The following is a 24684-nucleotide window of genomic DNA, read 5'->3' as shown; positions in this document are numbered from 1 at the left end:
TCACAGCTCAGAATTCAGTGTTGAACTTGCTTGTACAGTTTGATGGTAAGAAATTTCATAATTCAGAATCCAGTGTTGAACTTGATTGTACATTTTGATGGTAGGAAATTCCACAACTAAAATCCAGAGTGGAACTCAATTGTACATTTTGATGGTAAGAAATTTCACAACTCAAATCCAGAGTTGAACTTAATTGTACATTTTGATGGTAAGAAATTTCACAGCTCAGAATCCAGTCTTGAACTTGCTTGTACATTTTGATGGTAAGAAATTTCACAGCTCAGAATCCAGTGTTGAACTTGCTTGTACATTTTGATGGTAAGAAATTTCACAACTCAAATCCAGAGTTGAACTTGATTGTACATTTGATGGTAAGAAATTTCACAACTCAAATCCAGAGTTGATGATAAGAAATTCCACAACTCAGAATCCAGTGTTGAACTTGATTGTCCATTTTGATGGTAGTTAATTTCACAACTCAAATCCAGTGTTGACCTTAATTTTACATTTTGATGGTAAGAAATTTCACTGCTCAAATCCAGTGTTGATCTTAATTGTACATTTTGATGGTAAGAAATTTCACTGCTCAAATCCAGTGTTGATCTTAATTGTACATTTTGATGGTAAGAAATTTCACAACTCAGAATCCAGTGCTGAACTTCATTGTTCCTTTTGATGGTAAGAAATATCACAACTCAAATCCAGAGTTGAACTTAATTGTACATTTTGATGGTAAGAAATTTCACAGCTCAGAATCCGGAGTTGAACTTGCTTGTACATTTTAATGGTAAGAAATTTCACAGCTCAGAATCCAGTGTGTGTGTGTGTGTGTGTAGGTGTGTGTGTGTAGGTGTGTATGTAGGCGCGTGTTTGTGTGTGTGTAGGTGTGTGTGTGTGTGTGTGTGTGTGTGTAGGTGTGTGTGTGTGTGTGCGTGTGTGTGTGTGTGTGCTCGCGCATGTCCGTGTGTGTGTGTGTGTGTGTGTGTGCAAGTGTGTGTGTGTGTGTGTGTGTGTGTGTGTGTGTGTGTGTAGTGTCCATGGTGAACTTTAACATTTTCTGTGTAACCACAAGTTTTACTGGAACCAAACGTGGTGGGTATGAATAAGACCTTTCATATCATCATCCTCTTAGTGACGATGTAGTAAGCATGGTGATGGGTCAAAGTTCAAGGTCATTCTTTGGGAAATGGTTGTGTAGGAAAAGTTTGATAAACGTCAAGTCTTTCATCCAGTTTTCATCAGTCAAACATACATGTGGCAAATTTGTACGTATCCACATACACAGGCACACACATACACGCATTTTCACATGTGTGCGAACATGTACACCTACATATTCTCAAAGAGTAATACAAGCATAGTCACGTGCGTGCACGTGCACACACACACACACATTTACATATTCTGTAACATTAACTATTTTCTCTTTTATTTGTTGACAGGAAACAATTACAGATTTAGTGAAGACCGAGAAATGCGCAGCTTACTACGTCAGCTCTAAATCAGGTAAGACTCAGTTGATGAGTAAGCACCAGTAAACTGAAACAGGTTAACCTACTTGTTACTCTTTGACCTGATTCTTGTCTCTCTGTATTCATGGGCCACAACTCTTATCTTCTCCTATGTACGAGTGGTCTTTTGCATGTCTGAACGTATTTACTCCGCCTTTAAGGCAGCCATGCTCCTGTCTTCAGGGATGTGCATGCTGGATAATTATGTTTGTGTTTCCATAACCATAACCCCACCAAACACTGACATGGATTGCAGGATCTTTGATTCGTTCTGTGTGAAGGGGGTTCAGGCACTAGCAGATCTGCACATATGCTGACATGGAAGATAGAAAAAATATCCACCCTTAACCCATTAGACAGAGCCAGGATTAGGAAAAATCTCCACCCTTAACCCATTAGACAGAGCCAGGATTAGGAAAAATCTCCACCCTTTACCCATTGGACAGAGCCAGGATTAGGAAAAATCTTCACCCTTAACCCATTAGACAGAACCAGGATTAGGAAAAAATCTCCACCCTTAACCCATTAGACAGAGCCAGGATTAGAAGAAATCTCCACCCTTAACCCATTAGACAGAGCCAGGATTAGGAAAAATCTCCACCCTTAATCCATTAGACAGAGCCAGGATTAGGAACAATCTCCACCCTTAACCCATTAGACAGAGCCAGGATTAGGAGAAATCTCCACCCTTAACCCATTGGACAGAGCCAGGATTAGGAACAATCTCCACCCTTAACCCATTAGACAGAGCCAGGATTAGGAAATATCTCCACCCTTAACCCATTAAACAGAGCCAGGATTAGGAAATATCTCCACCCTTAACCCATTGGACAGAGCCAGGATTAGGAGAAATCTCCACCCTTAGCCCATTGGACAGAGCCAGGATTAGGAAAAATCTCCACCCTTAACCCATTAGACAGAGCCAGGATTAGGAGAAATCTCCACCCTTAACCCATTGGACAGAGCCAGGATTAGGAAAAATCTCCACCCTTAACCCATTAGACAGAGCCAGGATTAGGAAAGATCTCCACCCTTAACCCATTAGACAGAGCCAGAATTAGGAGAAATCTCCACCCTTAACCCATTAGACAGAGCCAGGATTAGGAGAAATCTCCACCCTTAAGCCATTAGACAGAGCCAGGATTAGGAGAAATCTCCACCCTTAACCCATTAGACAGGGCCAGGATTAGGAAAAAATCTCCACCCTTAACCCATTGGACAGAGCCAGGATTAGGAAAAAATCTCCACCCTTAACCCATTAGACAGAGCCAGGATTAGGAAAAATCTCCACCCTTAACCCATTAGACAGAGCCAGGATTAGGAGAAATCTCCACCCTTAACCCATTAGACAGAGCCAGGATTAGGAGAAATCTCCACCCTTAAGCCATTAGACAGAGCCAGGATTAGGAGAAATCTTCACCCTTAACCCATTAGACAGAGCCAGGATTAGGAGACATCTCCACCCTTAACCCATTAGACAGAGCCAGGATTAGGAGAAATCTCCACCCTTAACCCATTAGACAGAACCAGGATTAGGAGAAATCTCCAACCTTAACTGTTGCAGTGATCAACCGGTGTGTGCCGTCTGTGTTCAACAAAATCTTCAATATGGGGGAGGAGCTGAAGACAGCTACCAACCAAACCATTGTGAATGTCTTCGGGGAGAAAATCACGGGATCCAAGCTGGAGAATGGAACAAAGTATGTGACTGTACAGTGTGTAGTGTGTGTGTGTGTGTGTGTGTGTGTGTTGTGTGTATGTGTGTGTGTGTGTGTGTGTGTGTGTGTGTGATGTGTTTGTTGCGTGTGTGTGTGTTTCATGTGTGTGTGTGTGTGTGTTTAAGTGTGTGTTTGTGTGTGTGTGATGTGTGTGTTGTGTGTGTATTGTGTGTGTGTGTGTTTAAGTGTGTGTTTGTGTGTGTGTGTGTGTGTGTGTGTGTTGTTTATTTAAGTGTGTGTTTGTGTGTGTGATGTGTGTGTCATGCGTGTGTTGTGTGTGTATTGTGTGTGCGTATGTTTAAGTGTGTGTGTGTGTTTTATGTGAGTGTGTGTTTCATGTGTGTGTTGTGTGTGTGTGTGTGTGTGTGTTTATTTAAGTGTGTGTTGTGTGTGTCATGTGTTTGTGTCTGTGTGTGTGTGTTAGTGTGGTAAGTGTGTATATATATGTGTGTGTGTGTGTTTTGGAGATGGGTTTTGAAAGTTTGAGGCAGTACGTTTGTGTGTGTCGTTCCACATTTGTGTGCGTATGCGTATGTGTGTGTGTGTGTTTAGCACATGTTTTGGGAAAAGGGACAAAGTAAGTTGTTGTTGTTTTTTTAATATAGTGCTGATTAAATATTGAGAAGAGTCTGTGCAAATTTCTCTGTGCCCTATATTTACCTGTTTGTAAGCTGATGGGCAGTGTCATGCAGTATCGATTTGTAGTTCTGTCCCTTTGTCTTAAAAAAAAAAAAAAAAAAAAGAAGAAGCAAAAATCGTCGTTGTTTGTCGTTTGATACTCGTTCACTTAAAAAAAAAAAAAGCAAACATTACTTTTGTTATTTGATACTTATTCACTGGTCAAACAGTGCTTCATTTAACCGTGTGCAGCTGAACAGTGAGTGTCCACTTCAGTTCAGAACAGCAGCTGTTCCAAGCAAGAATAAACTAAATCAGAACAGTGTGTCAGTAATAGAATACTCGTACCTGGTTCACAGGGGGAAGTGATCATATTACAAGTTAATTTGCACCTTGAGTAGAATGAGTTTGAGTAGTTGTTTGTTGTTGGACACTAATTGAAAAGAGTTTGAGTAGAGTAGTTGTTTGTTGTTGGACACTTAACTGCAAAGAGTTTGAGTAGTTGTTTGTTGTTGGACACTAATTGCAAAGAGTTTGAGTAGTTGTTTGTTGTTGGACACTTAACTGCAAAGAGTTTGAGTAGTTGTTGTTGTTGTTGGACACTTAACTGCAAAGAGTTTGAGTAGTTGTTTGTTGTTGGACACTTAACTGCAAAGAGTTTGAGTAGTTGTTTGTTGTTGGACACTTAACTGCAAAGAGTTTGAGTAGTTGTTTGTTGTTGGACACTTAACTGCAAAGAGTTTGAGTAGTTGTTTGTTGTTGGACACTGATTGCAAAAAGTTTGAGTAGTTGTTTGTTGTTGTTGGACACTTATTGCAAAGAGTTTGAGTAGTTGTTTGTTGTTGGACACTTAACTGCAAATAGTTTGAGTAGTTGTTTGTTGTTGGACACTATTTGCAAAGAGTTTGAGTAGTTGTTTGTTGTTGGACACTTATTGCAAAGAGTTTGAGTAGTTGTTTGTTGTTGGACACTTATTGCAAAGAGTTTGAGTAGTTGTTTGTTGTTGGACACTAATTGCAAAGAGTTTGAGTAGTTGTTTGTTGTTGGACATTTAACTGCAAAGAGTTTGAGTAGTTGTTTGTTGTTGGACACTTAACTGCAAAGAGTTTGAGTAGTAGTTTGTTGTTGGACACTAATTGAAAAGAGTTTGAGTTGAGTAGTTGTTTGTTGTTGGACACTTAACTGCAAAGGGTTTGAGTAGTTGTTTGTTGTTGGACACTTATTGAAAAGAGTTTGAGTAGTTGTTTGTTGTTGGACACTTAACTGCAAAGAGTTTGAGTAGTTGTTTGTTGTTGGACATTTATTGCAAAGAGTTTGAGTAGTTGTTTGTTGTTGGACACTTATTGCAAAGAGTTTGAGTAGTTGTTTGTTGTTGGACATTTAACTACAAAGAGTATGAGTAGTTGTTTGTTGTTGGACACTTAACTGCAAAGAGTTTGAGTAGTTGTTTGTTGTTGGACACTTATTGCAAAGAGTTTGAGTAGTTGTTTGTTGTTGGACACTAATTGCAAAAAGTTTGAGTAGTTGTTTGTTGTTGGACACTTAACTGCAAAACGTTTGAGTAGTTGTTTGTTGTTGGACACTTAACTGCAAAGATTTTGAGTAGTTGTTTGTTGTTGGACACTAATTGCAAAGAGTTTGAGTAGTTGTTTGTTGTTGGACACTAATTGCAAAGAGTTTGAGTAGTTGTTTGTTGTTGGACACTTAACTGCAAAGAGTTTGAGTAGTTGTTTGTCGTTGGACACTTATTGCAAAGAGTTTGAGTAGTTGTTTGTTGTTGGACACTTAACTGCAAAGAGTTTGAGTAGTTGTTTGTTGTTGGACACTAATTGGAAAGAGTTTGAGTAGTTGTTTGTTGTTGGACACTTTACTGCAAAGAGTTTGAGTAGTTGTTTGTTGTTGGACACTAATTGCAAAGAGTTTGAGTAGTTGTTTGTTGTTGGACACTTATTGCAAAGAGTTTGAGTAGTTGTTTGTTGTTGGACACTTAACTGCAAAGAGTTTGAGTAGTTGTTTGTTGTTGGACACTAATTGCAAAGAGATTGAGTAGTTGTTTGTTGTTGGACACTTAACTGCAAAGAGTTTGAGTAGTTGTTTGTTGTTGGACACTAATTGCAAAGAGTTTGAGTAGTTGTTTGTTGTTGGACACTAATTGGAAAGAGTTTGAGTAGTTGTTTGTTGTTGGACACTTATTGCAAAGAATTTGAGTAGTTGTTTGTTGTTGGACACTTATTGCAAAGAGTTTGAGTAGTTGTTTGTTGTTGGACACTTAACTGCAAAGAGTTTGAGTAGTTGTTTGTTGTTGGACACTTATTGCAAAGAGTTTGAGTAGTTGTTTGTTGTTGGACACTTATTGCAAAGAGTTTGAGTAGTTGTTTGTTGTTGGACACTAATTGCAAAGAGTTTGAGTAGTTGTTTGTTGTTGGACACTTAACTGCAAAGAGTTTGAGTAGTTGTTTGTTGTTGGACACTGAACTGCAAAGAGTTTGAGTAGTTGTTTGTTGTTGGACACTTAACTGCAAAGAGTTTGAGTAGTTGTTTGTTGTTGGACACTTAACTGCAAAGAGTTTGAGTAGTTGTTTGTTGTTGGACACTTAACTGCAAAGAGTTTGAGTAGTTGTTTGTTGTTGGACACTTATTGCAAAGAGTTTGAGTAGTTGTTTGTTGTTGGACACTTAACTGCAAAGAGTTTGAGTAGTTGTTTGTTGTTGGACACTTAACTGCAAAGAGTTTGAGTAGTTGTTTGTTGTTGGACACTAATTGCAAAGAGTTTGAGTAGTTGTTTGTTGTTGGACACTAATTGGAAAGAGTTTGAGTAGTTGTTTGTTGTTGGACACTTATTGCAAAGAGTTTGAGTAGTTGTTTGTTGTTGGACACTAATTGCAAAGAATTTGAGTAGTTGTTTGTTGTTGGACACTTAACTGCAAAGAGTTTGAGTAGTTGTTTGTTGTTGGACACTAATTGCAAATTCCTTTCCTCAGTTACCTGGCCGAGTTTTACAGACTGAAGGGATCTGCAGAAGTCATCTTCAATGATCTCTCAGAGTCCTGGCCTCATATTTTGATGTAAGTGGAATCGGTCAGTATCTTCCGCTGCTTTGATGGTTTACTTACGAACTTATTTTGCAGTTTGCTCTGACTTCTTCTTCTGCGTTCACTCTTATGCACACGAGTGGGCTTTTACGTGTATGACCGTTTTTACCCCGCCATGTAGGCAGCCATACTCTGTTTTCGGGGGTGTGCATGCTGTGTATGTTCTTGTTTCCATAACCCACTGAACGCTGACATGAATTACGGGATCTTTAACGTGCGTATTTGATCTTCTGCTTGCATATACACATGAAGGGGGTTCAGGCACTAGCAGGTCTGCACATATGTTGACCTGGGAGATCGTAAAAATCTCCATCCTTTACCCACCAGGCGCCGTCACCGTGATTCGAACCCGGGACCCTCAGATTGACAGTCCAATGCTTTAACCACTCGGCTGTTGCGCCCGTCAGTTTGCTCTGACGATTTCCAAAATATTACTTGGTATTAAGTATCTTAAAAAGATTGTGCGAAGAAAATATTGTAGTGTTTGATATATATATATTTTTTTTTTTTTCATACAAGTTCCTTTAGCTTCTGACAGAAAAATAACATCACAATAGATTATACAAGTTTCCTAAGCTTCTGACAGAAAAATAACATCACAATAGGTTATACAAGTTTTCATAGCTTCTGACAGAAAAATAACATCACAATAGGTTATACAAGTTTTCATAGCTTCTGACAGAAAAATAACATCACAATAGGTTATACAAGTTTTCTTAGCTTCTGACAGAAAAATAACATCACAATAGGTTATACAAGTTTTCTTAGTTTCTGACAGAAAAATGACATCACAAAAGATTATATGATTTCTGTAAGCTTCTGACAGAAAAATGTTTATGGCAACACAAGTTCTTGTGATTATACAAGTTCTTGTAGCTTCTGACAGAAAAATTACATCATTATTTGTATGATTATACAGGTTCCCCTAGCTGGGTTGCTGCTGGTCAGGCATCTGCTTGGCAGATGTGGTGTAGCGTATATAGATTTGTCCGAAAGCAGTGACGCCTCCTTGAGCTACTGATACTGATACTGATCGCCTAGCTTCTGACAGAAAAATGACAACACCGTTTGACTCATTATACAAGTTCCCATAGCTTCTGATAGAAAAATGACATCACAATGGATTATACAAATTCCCTCAGCTTCTGATCAAAAATGAATTAATGACATCACAGTTTTGTCTGTTTTTTTTTTTTTCAAGTCCCCTTAGCCTCTGACTGAGAAACGGCATCACATTTCTGTGTGATAGTACAAGTTCCTCATGCAGCAGAAAATGGGATGGGGAGACAGATGATGTATCTGATGATATCTATGCTGTGCATCATGTTGCTGATGATGTTGCAGAGGCCTGTTGCTCGCTATGCTGGTGTCGTTGCTGTGGATCGTGCTGTTGCGGTTTTTGGTGGGGGTGATGGTGTGGTTGACGCTCGTTCTTTTCGCCGGGCTGTTTGTCTTCAGTGAGTAGTTCATGTAGATTCAGACACTTCTGATGATCATATGGATACTTATACAGTGCCTATTGTTGGTCAGAGATCAAGCTCTAAGCGCTTTACAAACACGGGGTCATTTCCACAACAGGCTGCCTACCTGGGTAGAGCTGACTGACAGCTGCATTTGGGCGCTCATCATTCGTTTCCTGTGTCATTCAGTCAGGTTTCAGTCGCACACACACACACACACACACACACACACACACACAATCACATAGACATGTAACGTTTTATGTGTATGACCCTTTTACCCCACCATATAGGCAGCCATACTCTGTTTTGAGGGGTGTACATGCTGGGTATGTTCTTGTTTCCAAACCCACCAAAAGCTGACGTGTATTAACAGGATTCTTGTTTCCAAACCCACCAAATGCTGACGTGTATTACAGGATCTTTAATATGCATATTTGATCTTCTGCCTGACACACAAAGGAAAGGGGGTTCAAGCTCTAGCAGGTCTGCAGATAGGTTGACCAGGGAGATCAGAAAAATCTCCACCTTTAACCCATCAGCTGCGCTCAAAACTTGGCCTGAAGTAGAGGACCCAGAGTGTCTGCGAATCGATTGCGATCGCGCCTTAATTTTAGCCAAATCGTTCACATTTGAGCCATGTAATTATGTGACCTGATTGAAGACATTATTTGACATAAAACAGGAACGCCCAAGAATCGACAGACAGACAGAAAATACAAAAAAAAAAAAAACTTAGCCGTATGAAGAACACAGGAACAGGAGTCAAGATGGCTGCCGGAAAAAGAGGGCACTAGTCAGGGGGGCAAAGGGGAGGTTACCTACTTCTGGGAGGTTATCGGCTGTAGCTGCTTTCGTTTTCTCCGCATAGGCGGAGAGTAGTTTGCACAGGACAGGAATGTCAGACCCCTGCCGGAGTCTGCACTAGTGGGTCACGGTAAGTATGTTAGATAAACGTAATTTTAGGAAGAAAATTTCCTGTCCGATTCAGGAAACTTGGGTGAGAAACCAGCACTTTAACCATTTGACCATTGCACTTTTCTTCTTCTTCCTTGTTCGTGGGCTGCATCTCCCACGTTCACTCGTATACATGTACACGAGTGGGCTTTTACATGTATGCCATGTAGGCAGCCATACTCTGTTTTCGGGGGTGTGCATGCTAGGTATGTTCTTGTTTCCATAACCCACTGAACGGTGACATGGATTAGAGGATCTTTAACGTGTGTATTTAATCTTCTGCTTGAGTATACACACGAAGGAAGTTCAGGCACTAGCAGGTCTGCACATATGTTGACCTTGGAGACTGGAAAAATCTCCGCCCTTTACCCACCAGGCGCCGTTATCGAGAGTCAAACCTGGGACCCTCAGATTGAAAGTCCAACGCTTTAACCACTCGGTTATTGTGCCCGTCATTGCACTTGTCAAAGCAAACTGTTTTGAAACCCAACACTTCCAGAAGACACCACAGAAGCCTATACGTTTAGGAATATTTAGGGCAGGTTTTGAAAATAGTGCAAAGGAACCCACGCAGGACACACACATTCTGGGTACAATTTTCCAGCATCATCATAAGAAGCAGACACATCAGTTTCAGTTTCATAGGATGAAGGTGGCAGAATGGTTAAGATGTTTATCTGCCAATACAGTGTCCATGAAGGCCTGGGTTCGAACGTTGACAATGCCTTTCCTCCTGAGTTTGACTGGAAAATCAAACGAAGTCATCTTGTCATTCGAATGAGACAAGACCCTGTGTGCAGCACACAGTGGAGTGATGGCCCAGAGGTAACGCGTCCGCCTTGGAAGCGAGAGAAATTGAGTGCGCTGGTTCGAATCACTGCTCAGCCACCGATATTTTCTCCCCCTCCGCTAGACTTTGAGTGGTGGTCTGGACGCTAGTCATCCGGATGAGACGATAAACCAACGTCCCATGTGCAGCATGCACTTAGCGCACGTAAAAGAACCCATGACAACAAAAGGGTTGTTCCTGGCAAAATTCTGTAGAAAAATCCACTTCGATAGGAAAAACAAATAAAAACTGCACGCAGGAAAAAATACAAAAAAATGGGTGGCGCTGTTGTGTAGCAACATGCTCTCCCTGGGGAGGGCAGCCCGAATTTCACAGAGAGAAATCTTTTATGATAAAAAGAAATACAAATACAAATAGAAAATTAGCGCACTGAAAAACCCTTAGCAACTAAAATGTTGCCCTCTGGCAAAATTCTGTAGAATAAATCCACTGTGATAGGCACACAAATGATTACATGCATGCACTCAAGGTCTGAGTTGTGCTGCTGGTTTGGCATCTGACCACTTTTTTTCTCAAAATGATCTGATTCAAAAGCATTGTTAACATGTTTTCTCAGATACTGTTGTATAAAATTCTGTTTTTATTTTGAAGTAAACATGTACAGAAAGCAAGTGATAATTTGTTAGATTGTTTTTTTTTCCTGTATAGATTGTGTTTTCAGTCAGGTTATCATGCTCTGAATCCAAATGTTAAATTGTTAAAAAACAAAAAAACAACAAAAGAAAAACAACAAAAAAAACTGCACAGGCAGTTTCTATGATTTCAGCTTAACTTGTACTCGGTCCATGAAATGACTTGTGTGCTCTGTGTGTGTGTGTGTGTGTGTGTGTGTGTGTGTGTGTGTACACACACAACACACAATATATGTAGAGAGAGAGAGAGAGAGAGAGATGTATTTTTGTTTGTATTTTGTACAGGTACCTCCCATATTTTCAACTATATAACAGTCATACTGAAACCAGGCATTAATTTATTTGATTTTTTTCTTCTTCTCTTTCTCTGCAGGCAGTTACTATAGCTACAGCAGGTACTACGAACTGAAGTCGCAGAACATCACAGAAGAGTTTGGCTTGTCCCAGGCGTTTGTGCTCAACTTTGAGTACTACCTCACGCTCAAACAGACCTGGCTGGCTTTTGGTGAGCTTTTGAGTTGGTTGATGATGAGTTTGAATCTGTTGTGAGTTCGAGTCCTTCTGTTGAGACCTTGCACATGTTGTTAGTGTTATTTTTGTTTGTTATTTTGTTCATTTTATTTCATTTATGGTTTGTTGTTGTTGTTGACTTTTTAGTGGATTCAGTTTTATTGATCACTTTAAATCTTTTGATGAGCGTTTGTGGGTTTGGGTCTTTAAGTTAAGTTAGACACTTGGTAATTGGTGAGGTGGGTGTTGGAGGAGGTGTGGGGGGGGTCTTTTTTTTTTTTTTTCTTTCTTCTGTTTCATTGTTTTAATTTGTTCATTGGTTAAGTCTTTTGTGTGTGTGTTGGAGGGGGGTGGGGGGGGGTTGTGTGTGTGTGTTTGTTTTTTTTTCTTTCTGAGTATTGTACATGGAAATATATGCTGCTTCCTGTTTACTAGCTGCATTCCTTTTCTTTTCTTTTCTTGTGGGTTTGTGGGCTGCCACCGTCGCATTCACTTGTACAATTTAATTAATTACAAGTCCAAGAACTTTTGTTCATTGCGAAACTGTTGGACCCATTCTGGGTTGTATATAGTGTTGTCCCCTGGACCGACTCCAGCACATTGTACGTTGTGTGTTGTCTGTGTTTTATTGTGGATTGTGTGTTGTTTGTATGTTTCATTGTGTGTTGTTTGTATGTTTCATTTGTGTTGTTTGTATGTTTCAATATGGATTGTTGGTTGTGTGTATGTTTTAGTTTGTGTTGTTTGTATATTTTGTTGTAAATTGTGTGTTGTTTGTATGTTTCAGTATGGATTATGTATTGTTGGTATGCTCCATACCAACCAAGGTCCCATGTGTAGCATGCACTAAGTGCACATGAAAGAACCTATGGCAACAAAACTGTTGTCCTTGGCAAAATCCTGTAGGAAAATCCACCTTTATAAGAAAACAGTTCACTTGCCAACAGTAGAAAAAAGTTTTTAAATGAGTGGCACTGTAGCTCATATGTTGTGTGTACGTTTCAGGCTTAACACTTGGCTTACAACACAGACTGACATAAGTTTACATTTGGGCCAACAGCAAAGTGAGAGCTGTATTATCAGTGGTTTCTCCAGTCAATGGGAAACCATTTACAGTTTAGTCTTTTGTGAATGACTATGACTCTCAAACTAGGAGGCAAAATTGCACTGGCTCTTAGTGCTGCAGCCTTGTGGGCTAGTTGTTCTTTGAGAACCATCCCAGCGCCGACTGTCCTAAAACCCTCTTGGCCGAGAGAGTGGGGATGTACTTGGGCAAGACACTCTAAACTATGTGGAGTGATGGCCTAGAGGTAACGCGTCCGCCTAGGAAGCGAGAGAATCTGAGCATGCTGGTTCAAATCACGGCTCAGCCGCTGATATTTTCTCCCCCTCCACTAGACCTTGAGTGGTGGTCTGGATGCTAGTCATTCAAATGAGATGATAAACTGAGATCCTGTGTTCAGCATGCACTTAGCGCACGTAAAAGAACCCACGGCAACAGATGGGTTGTTCCTGGCAAAATTCTGTGGAAAAATCCACTTCGATAGGAAAAACAAAACTGCACACAGGAAAAAATGCAAAACAAATGGGTGGCGCTGTAGTTTAGCGACGCGCTCTCCCTGGGGAGAGCAGCCCGAATTTCACACAGAGAAATCTGTTGTGATAAAAAGAAATACAAATACAAATACAAAATAATCAAATTCTAGCCCAAATAGTCGGAACAGCAGTTACCTCCTCTGCTGTTCTGATGGTCATAGTCGGACACGGCTGATATACACTCAAGGCCTGACTAAGCGCGTTGGGTTGAGCCGCTGCTGGTCAGGCATCTGCTTGGCAGATGTGGTGTAGCGTATATGGATTTGTCCGAACGCAGTGACACCTCCTTGAGCCACTGAAACTGAAACTAATATACATTTCAGGCTGTACATCGGCCACGCTGCTGTTGCTGTTTCTGCTGGTGGTCATTGTTCTGGCCAAGAGGATCTGCATTGCCATTGAACTCATCAAGGAGGGAAGCAAGTTAGTTGCTGTCTCTGTGTCCTCTGTGTGTGTGTGTTTAATGGGAGGGAGGGAGAGCCATCACAATTAAAGGTCAAAATCAAAAGTGGAGTGATGGCGAAAAGGTAACGCGTCCACCAAGGAAGCGAGAGAATCTGAGCGCGCTGGTTCGAATCACGGCTCAGCCGCCGATATTTTCTCCCCCTCCACTAGACCTTGAGTGGTGGTCTGGACGCTAGTCATTCGGATGAGATGATAAACTGAGGTCCCCTTTGCAGCATGCACTTAGAGCACGTAAAAGAACCCACAGCAACAAAAGGGTTGTTCCTGGCAAAATTCTGTAGAAAAACCCACTTCGATAGGAAAAACAAAAAAAACTGCACACGGGAAAAATGGATGGTGCTGTAGTGTAGCGACGCACTCTCCCTGGGGGAGAGCAGCCCGAATTTCACACAGACAAATCTATTGTGATAAAAAGAAATACAAGTGCAAATACAAATACTGTGGAGTCTGGTTTTAGTTCTTGTTTTTGGGGGCTGTGGGGAGGTTGTTTTACTTTGTTGATTTTTTACTCACTTGTGTAAACAAAGTGAGTCTATGTTTTAACCCGGTGTTCATTTGTCTGTGTGTGTGTGTCTGTGTGTCCATGGTAAATTTTAACATTGACATTTTCTCTGCAAATACTTTGTCAGTTGACACCAAATTAGGTATAAAAATAGGAAAAATTCAGTTCTTTCCAGTCATCTTGTTTAAAACAATATTGCACCTCTGGGATCGGCACAAAAAAATAAAAAATGAAGCCTAATTATATGCAAACTGCATTTACTGTTATATTTATATTTTTTGTATTCTCTAAACTTGGCACTTTGAACTGATTTTCTGACCCAACAACAAGAGCAGTCATTATCATTTTTTGTTCAAACAGGAACTTCTTTTGCTAAGCATGGAAGTTTTATTTATTTTGCAAACGTTTTGGTGCAGATAGTAAAAAAGGGCAAGTACTCTGTAATTAATGCTAGGGGACTTAATTCGAATTTGGTTAGGACTTTTTTTTTTTTTTTTTTTTTTTTTTTAACGTGAAGCTTTATAATAACAAATCCAGAACACATTTTAAGGATTAGATTTTTTTTTTTTTAAAGTGTATCACAAGTGAGTCTTGAAGGCCTTGGCTCTCTTGTTGTTATTTGTATCGCTCTGTTTTTGTCCATGTTGATGGGCCATCTGTTAACATGTGTTAGGTTGCATTCAGGCTAGGCCCAGCCAGTTGCTGTCAGCAGCTGTTTATGTCTGACTGAAATGCGTGTTGCTGTGTCGGGCTGACGGGGCTTTAGTCAAGAACGTAGGCTGACAGAACCGTTTGTTTGTCTGTTCTCTTCTAACATTTCCTGTGTTACATTGTTGATATGTTTGGACGTATGAAAACGTAGCACACATCATTTTTGTTCTTCACTCCATAACTTTTGTTCAAATGTTCAAAAAACTCTAGGAAAAAACAACAACAACAAAACAAGATAGACACAAAGAATGGAAAATTAAGATTCATATGATCAGTCTCTTTTTTTTTTTCTTCTTTTTTTTCCTTTACTGATATATATTGTTTTTTTGTTTTTTTTCATGAGTACTTGTCTATGTAATACTATACTGTAATGTTTTTGGTGTGAACATTTAAAAAAAAAAAAAAGAAAAAGAACAAAAAAGAACCATATGTTCAACAATGTCACAGCACCATCATTTTGTACATGTTACAGGGCTGCGCATTTACGCATGTTGTAAGGTTAACAGCTGACACATTTTACATGCCAGCGAATTGTGTGTGTTACAAGGTCAACTGTGTATACATGTTACAAGGCCAACAATCAATAGACGTTGCAGACCAACTGATTACTCATATTATGTCACCAAATTTTAGTACGCTTTACAAGCTTCTGCTTGTTTTCACAATGTGTCAATGTTTCCATGTGGATTAATTAAGTGGTTTTGATTTGATTTGATTTGAAAATGTTTAGTGCTGCATTTTTCCTGAATGAATAAAATTGGTTTCAACCAACTGTTTGTACGTAAAATACAGAGCCAACTTCTTAACTCTTTGTACGTAACTTACAGGGCCAACTTCTTATACATATTACACGGCCTTGAATTTTATACATGTTATATGGCCATCTGTTAATTGTTTATACATGTTACATGGCCATCTGTTTATACATGTTACATGGCCATCTGTCTATACATGTTACATGGCAACCTGTTAATACTTGTTACACGGCAGTCTGTTAATACATGTTACATGGCCATCTGTTTATACATGTTACATGGCCATCTGCTTATACATGTTGCAGGGCCATCATCAAGATGATGGCAGTGCTGTTCTGGCCGCTGTTTCCGTTCTTCCTCCAGCTGGCAGTGGTGGCGTACTGGGTCACCTCCGCCCTGTATCCTGTCGTTTCTCTCATTGCTTTAAGAAAAAAAAATCTTTGATTCCTTTTATTTTTTGCAGTTTATTTTTCATTTTGCATACAGTACCTGTGAAAAAGAAAAAAAGAGCACATATATATGAAGATCATAACATTACAAATATAAAAGTTTAAGGGGTATCATCATTATTATATGAAAATTAAAAATCAAAAAGGGGTGGAAGAGCCACAGTGCATCTACATGTGTGATCAAAAATATGTAAACAATGATGGCCAAAAAATAAGAACAAAAGATGGGAGTCATTATGTAAATTATTCTTCTTCGTACATGGGCTATAACTCCCACGTTCACTCGTATGTACATGAGCGCGCTTTTACATGTATGACCGTTTTTAACCCCACCATGTTGGCAGCCATACTCCGTTTTCGGGGCTGTGCATGTTGGATATGTTCTTTTTTCCATAACCCACTAGACACTGACTTGGATTACAACATCTTCAACGTGCATATTTGATCTTCTGCTTGTGTATACACTCAAAGGGGGTTCAGGCAATAGCAGGTCTGTATATATGTTGACCTGGGAGATCGGAAAAATCTCCACCCTTTACCCACCAGATGCCATTATTGAGATTAAAACCTGGGATCCTCAGGTTGAAAGTCCAACACTTTAACCACTCGGCTATTGCACCCATCATTATGTAGATAATTATTCAAGAAATAGATAGAGGGTTGTGGTGGCGGTCTCCACTCTGGGAGGGACGCTCACTCAATCTGGCTCAGCGACTAAGCCGTTATTGTCGTCAGTAGGGGGTTTAGTAGGTGGTGTCCTAAGTACGTTAAATCAGAACAAGCACCACTGAACACCATTGAAGTGAATCAGCAGCAGTGCAGGGCCTCCTCTGGTGTGTGGCCTGCTGGCGACCTAACACTGATGGTTCCCTGCGGACTGCCGACAGTGGAACTGTGATGGACGAACCCGGGTGTGGCCGTGTATGGGGTAATCTAAATGAGCGGCGTGGGAGTAATGCCACTGAAATGGTGCAGATGATGGGGCAGCAAAAAAAAAAAAAAAAAGAAAGAAAAAGATAAGTAAATCAATGTGTTACATGCACTCTGTTTCCACATCTTTACTTCATCATTGTGTAAACAGTTGCTCATCACTGGCCGCTGTTTCGGTTTTTTTGGGGGTTTTTTTTTTTTTGCTGCCCCATCATCTGCACCGTTTTAGTGGCATTACTCCCATGCCGCTCATTTAGATTCCCCCATACATGGCCACACCTGGGTTCGTCTGTCACAGTTCCAGCGTTGGCAGTCCGCAGGGAACCATCGATGTTAGGTCGGTTCTTCATTTAGCTGGCAGTGGTGACATACTGGGTCACCTCCACCCTGTATCCTGCCGATTCCCTCATAAATTTTTTTTTTTTTTTTTATCGATATAGGGTCCACTGCATTGGGAATTCATTTACAGCTTAGTCACTTGTGAAGGTCTGTGACTCTCACTTTAGGAGGCAAGATTGCACTGGCTCTTAGCACTGCAGCCTAGGGGGCTCACTGGCCTTTGTTGACTATCTTAAAAATACACTTGGCTGAGATAATGGTGATGTAACTTGGGCAAGACACTCTCCACAATAATTAATCTAATTCTAGTCCGGATAGTCAGGACAGCAGTTGAGTTGTCTTATCAGCAGTTCTGATGGTCTACACTGGTCCCTGTCTCTTTTTAAGGAAAATAAATGAATGAAACAATCAATCAGATGCATAAATGTATGATTGTCTGTCATCAACTGAATAAGGCAATACAAAGTGTGAAATGGATGTTGAAAAATTCTCAGTAAAGATGAGCATGTTTAAATACACACACACACACACACACACACACACACACACACACACACACACTCAGTCACACACACATATTTAAGCACATGCACACGCGCTTGCACACACACACACACATACACATACAGTGAAAATGTGTTTCTACACAGATATGAGAAAACTGTCAAAAAGTCACATCTTCCCTGACTAATTTCTAGCTACATCGGCTCCATGGGGGAGAAAGAATACTACAGAGGAAACTACAGGTAAGAATGCTACATTCAAACTGTGGATTAATTATTGCTGAGTAAGTGCAGGTAAGAATACTGTATTGAATCTATAGATTAGATTTGATTACAGGTGAGAATGCTTTATTGAAACTGGATTATTGCTGGGTAACTACAGATGATAATCCTTCAGTGAATTTGGGTTATAGTTGAATAACTACGGGTCAGAACGCTTCGTTGAAACTGAATTTTTGCTGAGAATCTACTGATAGGAATTCTGATTTGAAACTGTGGATTATTAGAAAGAGTAATGAAATTGGTTTTGTATTTTAATTTTTGAAAGTAAGTGCCAACACGATTTTTCTAAGTATTCACTGTTTCTGCCAGTCGATTGTTATCGCGCCTTAATTTGAGCTCGATCGCCCAATCGGACCAAGTAGCTTTGTGACCTGTTGTGATTCATCATCGGACACAAAACGAGAGCACCAAGGAATTGATAGACAGAAAATACAAAAAAAAACTTATCCGTATGCAGAGCACAGGAGCAGGAGTCAAGATGGCTGCCATCAAAAGAGGGTGCTAGTCAGGGATGCAAAGGGGAGGTAACCTACTTCAGGAGGTTATCGGCTGTAGCTACTTTTGTTTTCTCCGCATAGGCGGGTTGTAGTTTGCACAGGACAGGAATCAGACCCCTGCCAGAGTCTGCACTGGTGGGTCACGGTAAGTGTGTTACTTGAATGTAATTATAGGAAGAAATTTCCTATTCTTGCTGAGTAAAAACAGGTAAAAATGACATATTGAACTTATGGATTATTGCTGAAGGTAAGTTTCAGTTTCAGTTTCACTTTCTCAAGGAGGCGTCACTGCGTTCGGACAAATCCATACACGCTACACCACATCTGTTGAGCAGATGCCTGACCAGCAGCATAACCCAACGCGCTTAGTCAGGCCTTGAGTGCATGCTTACATATTTGTGTACCTATGAAAGTGGATTTCATTTTACGTAATTTCGCCAGAGGACAACACTCTCGTTGCCATGGGTTCTTTTTCAGTGCGCCAAGTGCGTGCTGCACACGGGACCTCGGTTTGTCGTCTCATCCGAAAGACTAGACGCTCAGTTTGATTTTCCAGTCAAACTTAGGAGAAAGGGCGAGAGCGGGATTCGAACCCACACCCTCACGGACTCTCTGTATTGGCAGCTGAGCGTCTTAACCATTCTGCCACCTTCCAGTTGCATTGAAACTGGGTTGTTGCTGATAACTGGAAGTAAGAATGACACATTGAACTTCTGGATTATTGCTGAATATAATTACAGGTAGGTAAGCTGTGGTTAACAGCTGAGTGATTACAGGTAAGGTTGCTATATTGATGCTCTTGGCTCCTTGCAACATTGCTGCTTTCGTTTTGTGACTTTGTTTTCTCAGGCATATGAACTGCAGAAGTGAGCAGAATGGCCAGCGTGTCTTGGAATATCGTCTGTTGTTCTTGCCTTTTGGAATGTGGTTGTCAAGGGGAGAGACTATGTTCCGTTTCCTTGAGGTCTTAGTTACGAAACATGAATCCATAACAAAGTTCAGAAACGATCAAAAACCATTTGTGTGTGAGTGAGTGGGTGGTTCTTTTTTTTGTTTGTTTTGTTTTGGTCAGGGGGGAGGGGGGGGAGGAGAACAGGGTGGAATGTGTGTGTGCGTGTGTGTGTGTGTGTGTGTGTGTGTGTGTGTGCGCTTTCTTTCCCCCTTCTTTCCTCCTGATGTGAACAAGCCTTTCTATGTTATATATATATATATATAATATATATATATATATATATATATATATATATAAATAGAAAGAGATAGAGAGAGAGGAGAGAAATAAATAGATTAGTATGTGAGTGTGTGTTGTTGTTTTGTTGTTGTTTTTAGCATGCTGTGTATTTGTTGCTAGAAATGTTCGATGCTCGTAAAAAAGTTATCTTCTTTCATTGATGTTGATGCTGATTATGATGAGCGTGTGGTGAGAATGAAGGCCTGCATTGTGTTATTACAATTGTGTGTACACTGTTGCAGTGACATCAAAGATGTTATCACGGAAGGCAATGTGAAGGCCTTGCTCAACAGAATTCCTTGCGATCCGGTGAGAAATACACATACTTTACCGTGACCCACTGGTGCAGACTCCGGATGATTGGTTGATTATTAAGTTGATTAACTGGATGGAAGGTTTATTGAGAGGGTGTTTTGTTAGCAATTTGTTCAGCTGATTAATGTGTAAATCTGTGGCTTCTGATTAATGTGTAAATCTGTGGCTTGTGTTGTTTCTTCTATAAAATATTCAGCTGATTAATGTGCAGTTCTTGGACCCGTTTTATGTTCTATATAATATTTGACTGATAATGGTCAACTCTGACTTTTTTATGTTCTAGAAAATATTCAACTGACTAATGTGCAGTTCTTTGGCTTGATTTATGTTCTGTGAAATATTTGACAGATAATATGCAACTTGGACTTATTTTATGTTCTGGAAAATATTCAGCTGAACAATGTGGAATTCTTTGGCTTGTTTTATGTTCTTTGAAGTATTCAACTGGTTAAATGTGCAACTTATCATTTTGTAATTTTTTTTAATCATTTTTTTTAATATTACTGTTTTTTCTCTTCAGGACAATTCAACGCTGGGTGAATTGTGTGAGTTCGTCAGATTTGGTGGATCACAGTAAGTGTGTTCTGGATTCATTTTGATTATTATACATACAGACGCACTTTTTTTATGATACTGCTGACATAGTACGAGGCCTGAGACCCCTTCGTGTGTATACACAAGCAGAAGATCAAATATGCTCGATAAAGATGCTGTAATCCATGTCAGCGTTTGGCAGGTTATGGAAACAAGAACATACCAGCATGCACCCACCAAAAAAAAAAAAGAAAAAAAAAAGGAGTATGGCTATCCTACATGTTGGGGGTAAATAAATGGAATGGTCATACATGTGAAATATTACATGCCTGTGTGTGTGTGTGTGTGTGTGTGTGACTGAAACCTGAGTGAATGGCACGAGAAACGAATGATGAGCGCCCAGTGGCAGCTGTCAGTCAGCTCTACCCAGGTAGGCAGCCTGTTGTGTAAATGACTGCGTGTTTGTAAAGTGCTTAGAGCTTCGTCTCTGACTGAAGATAGGCACTATATATAAGTATCCACATCATGATCTCCATCATCAAAATGTGATGTGTATGAAGAGTACAGGATTTGTATTTGTATTTCTTTTTTATCACAACAGCTTTCTCTGTGTGAAATTTGGGCTGCTCTCCCTCAGGGAGAGCGTGTCGCTACACTACAGCGCCACCCATTTAAAAAAATTTTTTTGGTATTTTTTCCTGCAGTGCAGTTTTTATTTGTTTTTCCTATCGAAGTGGATTCTTCTACAGAATTTTGCCAGGAACAACCCTTTTGTTGCCGTGGGTTCTTTTACGTGTGCTAAGTGCATGCTGCAGACGGGACCTCAGTTTATCATCTCATCCGAATGACTAGCGTCCAGACCACCACTCAGGGTCCAGTGGAGGGGGAGAAAATATCGGCGGCTGAGCCGTGATTCGAACCAGCGGGCTTAGATTCTCTCGCTTCCTAGGCGGACGCGTTACCTATAGGCCATCACTCCACAATAGGGATGCTTTATAAGTATCCACATGATCATCATCAGAATGGAATGTGTATCAACAGTACATAATATGGATGCTTTATAAGTATCCACATCATGATCATCAAAATGGGATGTGTATCAGTAGTACAGAACAGGGATGCTCTCTTATGTATCCACATCATGATCATGATCAGAATGGGATGTATATCAGTAGTACAGAACAGTGATTGTTGATAAGTATTCACATCGTGATCATCATCAGAATGAGATGTGTATCAGTAGTACAGAACAGGGATGGTTTATAAGTATCCATATCATGATCATGATCAGAATGGGATGTGTATCAGTAGTACAGAACAGGGATGGTTTATAAGTATCCATATCATGATCATGATCAGAATGGGATGTGTATCAGTAGTACAGAACAGGGGTGGTTGATAAGTATCCACATCATGATCATCATCAGAATGAGATGTGTATCAGTAGTACAGAACAGGGATGGTTTATAAGTATTCACATCATGATCATCATCAGAATGAGATGTGTATCAGTAGTACAGAACAGGGATGGTTTATAAGTATCCACATCATGATCATGATCAGAATGGGATGGGTATCTAAAGCACAGAACGGGGCTGGCGATGATCACGTTGTTTCACATTATTTTCACAGGAAGGAGGAGGAGGAGTTTTGTTTAATGTCCTATCACACTTATCAGTGATTGGAGGCAATTTGTTACAGTGTTAATGAATACATTTGAGTATTGTCGTTATTTCACAGGTACACAGTGGCAATGCAGGTCTACATGCTGTTCATGTTCTTCTGGCTGATGAACTTTGTGGTGGCCCTGGGGCAGATGACCCTGGCTGGAGCCTTCGCCTCCTACTACTGGGCCTTCGACAAGGACAACGACATCCCCTCCCTGCCGCTGCTCTCCTCGCTCGGCCGATGCTTCAGGTCAGCTGAACTGAAGGAGGAAGGTGGTAGAATGGTTAAGACGCTCAGCTGCCAATACAGAGAGTCCGTGAGGGTGTGGGTTCCAGTCCCGCCTCTCGCGTCCTTTCTCCCAAGTTTGACTGGGGAAAATCAAACTGAGCGTCTTGTCTTTCGGATGAGACGATGAATCGAGGTGCTGTGTGCAGCACGCACTTGGTGCTCTGAAAAAGAACCCATGGCAACAAAAGTGTTCTCCTTTGGCAAAATTCTGTAAAGAAGGAAATCCATTCTGATAGGTACAAAAATACATCAGCGTGCACTAAAGGCCTCACAAGCACGTTGGGTTACGCTGCTGTCAGCCATCTGCCTAGCAGATGTGGCGTAGCGTATATGGATTTGTCTGAACGCAGTGACACCTTCTTGAGAAATTGTATTTGTTTTCTTTCTTCATGTTTTTATGTGTGTGGTGGAGGAGGGGTTGGGGGGGGGGTGTGCCCATGTGTGTGCTTGTGTGAAAGTGTTCTTGTTTTTATGCCTGTCAGGTACCACCTGGGGTCCCTGGCCTTCGGATCCCTGCTCATCGCTCTGGTGCAGCTGGTTCGATCCTTCCTGGAGTACCTGGACAGGAAACTCAAGAGCTCTGAGAACAAAGTTGCAAAATTCATCCTCAAGTAAGTCTCTGGTGCTGGTTGAGCGATCTTCTCTACTTCGCCTCTGTCGTCTTCTTTGTGGTTGTCTTTTATTTCTTTTCCTCCTCCTCATCCTCTTTCCTCCTTCTTTATCTTAGTCGTCATCATCGTCGTTTTCTTCTGAGTGAGGTCCAGAGAAGGATGAGAAAGTGCCAGTGGTGAGAAGTTTGTGTGTGTGTCTGTGTGTGTGTGTGTCTGTGTGTGTGTTTGTGTGTGTCTGTGTGTGTGTCTGTGTCTGTGTGTGTGTGTGTCTGTGTCTCTGTGTGTGTCTGTGTCTGTGTGTGTATGTGTGTCTGTGTGTGTGTCTGTGTGTGTGTGTGTCTGTGTGTGTGTGTGTCTGTGTGTGTATGTGTGTCTGTGTGTGTGTCTGTGTGTGTGTCTGTGTGTGGAGGGGGGGGGTGCTTATTGGTGAGTGTATGTGTGTGTGTATGTGAGAGAGAGAGAGAAAAAAAAAAGTGTGTGTGTTTGTGTAACATGTTTGTGTGTGTGTAGTTTATATGAAGGAGAGTTTGTTCTTCAGTTGTGTGTGTGTGTGGGAGGGGGGGGTGTGTGGGGGGGTGAGTGTGGGTGTGTGTATGAGTGCATGTGTATATATATATATATATATATATATATATATATATGTGTGTGTGTGTCTGTGTGTATGTGTATGTGTGTGTGAGCGTATGTGTGTGTGTGTGTGAGTAAAAACACAAATAACCATACATGTATTGCAGCAAACATGTCTCTTATAATCCAAACTTAAAGCGCTTCATCACATGGTGTAGCTAAAGAACACACATATTTAAGAGAACTGGATGTTTTGGAAACATTAGGGAAACAGCTAACATTTTAACTAACATTTTTTTCCCAAAGTGTCCAGTGTGTACAAGTGTACCCTTAGATGGCTTTCCAGCCATTGCAAAAGACACTTTGTTAAGACTATGAAAATGCTGCAGAACATTGCTGAAGCCACTTCGTGAAAAGCCGGACTTTTCCGAACAGTACAGAAGCCATTTTGTGAAAGTCCGCTCGATTTCCATCACCGGCAGAGTAATTTCGGCAAGACCAATGCGCATGGGGGTATGCACTGACTTTCTGAACGTGGACAACCTTTTAAAAGTGGAGGCATGTTTACAGCCATTGCTTCTGGCTGTCAGACGACTATTGTGTGTTTGCTGAGATGTTCCTGAAAATAATACCCTGTTCCTGATTCTAATAGAATAGAATATGTCTTTATTAGCAAGTGTACCGGGGTCACAAGGAATATTGGGGGGGATAGTACATAACAAGGTATGAACATAAATTGAAAATCATGCACAAACACAGATACAGTAGAAGTTAGGATATATACAAGTGCATATCAATATAAAAACTTGCGCATACTCACACACACACACACACACACACACACACACACACACACACACGTACGTTTGAACAGAAGCTGCATATTACATATGGATGGGGCTGATGACTATCTTCAGGTAGATGGTTAGGTTGTTGATTGCACAATTCTGTTTATCATATTGGATTTGTTCGAGAGACACGGCATTGACTGCTTTGAGGAAAAAGGTATTGCCGACACGATTGGTTTTCGTCCTTATACTTCTGTACCGTCGACCAGAGGGGAGCATCTCGAAAATCCCAAAAGCTGGATGTG

At 40.7% G+C, this 24684-nt stretch overlaps 1 protein-coding gene across 1 annotated transcript in view; it reads left to right on the top strand.

Annotated features, from left to right (window-relative positions):
• LOC143275935 (choline transporter-like protein 2) overlaps positions 1-24684 on the top strand; it is a 60701-nt gene that overhangs the window by 23126 nt on the left and 12891 nt on the right. Inside the window, exons 7-18 of the mRNA XM_076580283.1 lie at positions 1443-1506; positions 3076-3211; positions 6829-6912; positions 8284-8396; positions 11212-11343; positions 13268-13367; positions 15683-15775; positions 17794-17841; positions 19851-19917; positions 20444-20496; positions 22198-22374; positions 22896-23024. Coding sequence (XP_076436398.1) covers positions 1443-1506; positions 3076-3211; positions 6829-6912; positions 8284-8396; positions 11212-11343; positions 13268-13367; positions 15683-15775; positions 17794-17841; positions 19851-19917; positions 20444-20496; positions 22198-22374; positions 22896-23024 — 1196 coding nt within the window. The remainder of the gene's footprint in view (positions 1-1442; positions 1507-3075; positions 3212-6828; positions 6913-8283; positions 8397-11211; positions 11344-13267; positions 13368-15682; positions 15776-17793; positions 17842-19850; positions 19918-20443; positions 20497-22197; positions 22375-22895; positions 23025-24684) is intronic.

Source organism: Babylonia areolata, chromosome 31 (genome assembly GCF_041734735.1).
Source record: "Babylonia areolata isolate BAREFJ2019XMU chromosome 31, ASM4173473v1, whole genome shotgun sequence".
NCBI classification, from domain to species: domain Eukaryota; kingdom Metazoa; phylum Mollusca; class Gastropoda; order Neogastropoda; family Buccinidae; genus Babylonia; species Babylonia areolata.
The sequence above is the reverse complement of the archived record's forward strand: the minus strand, read 5'-3'. Positions and strand labels throughout refer to the sequence as shown.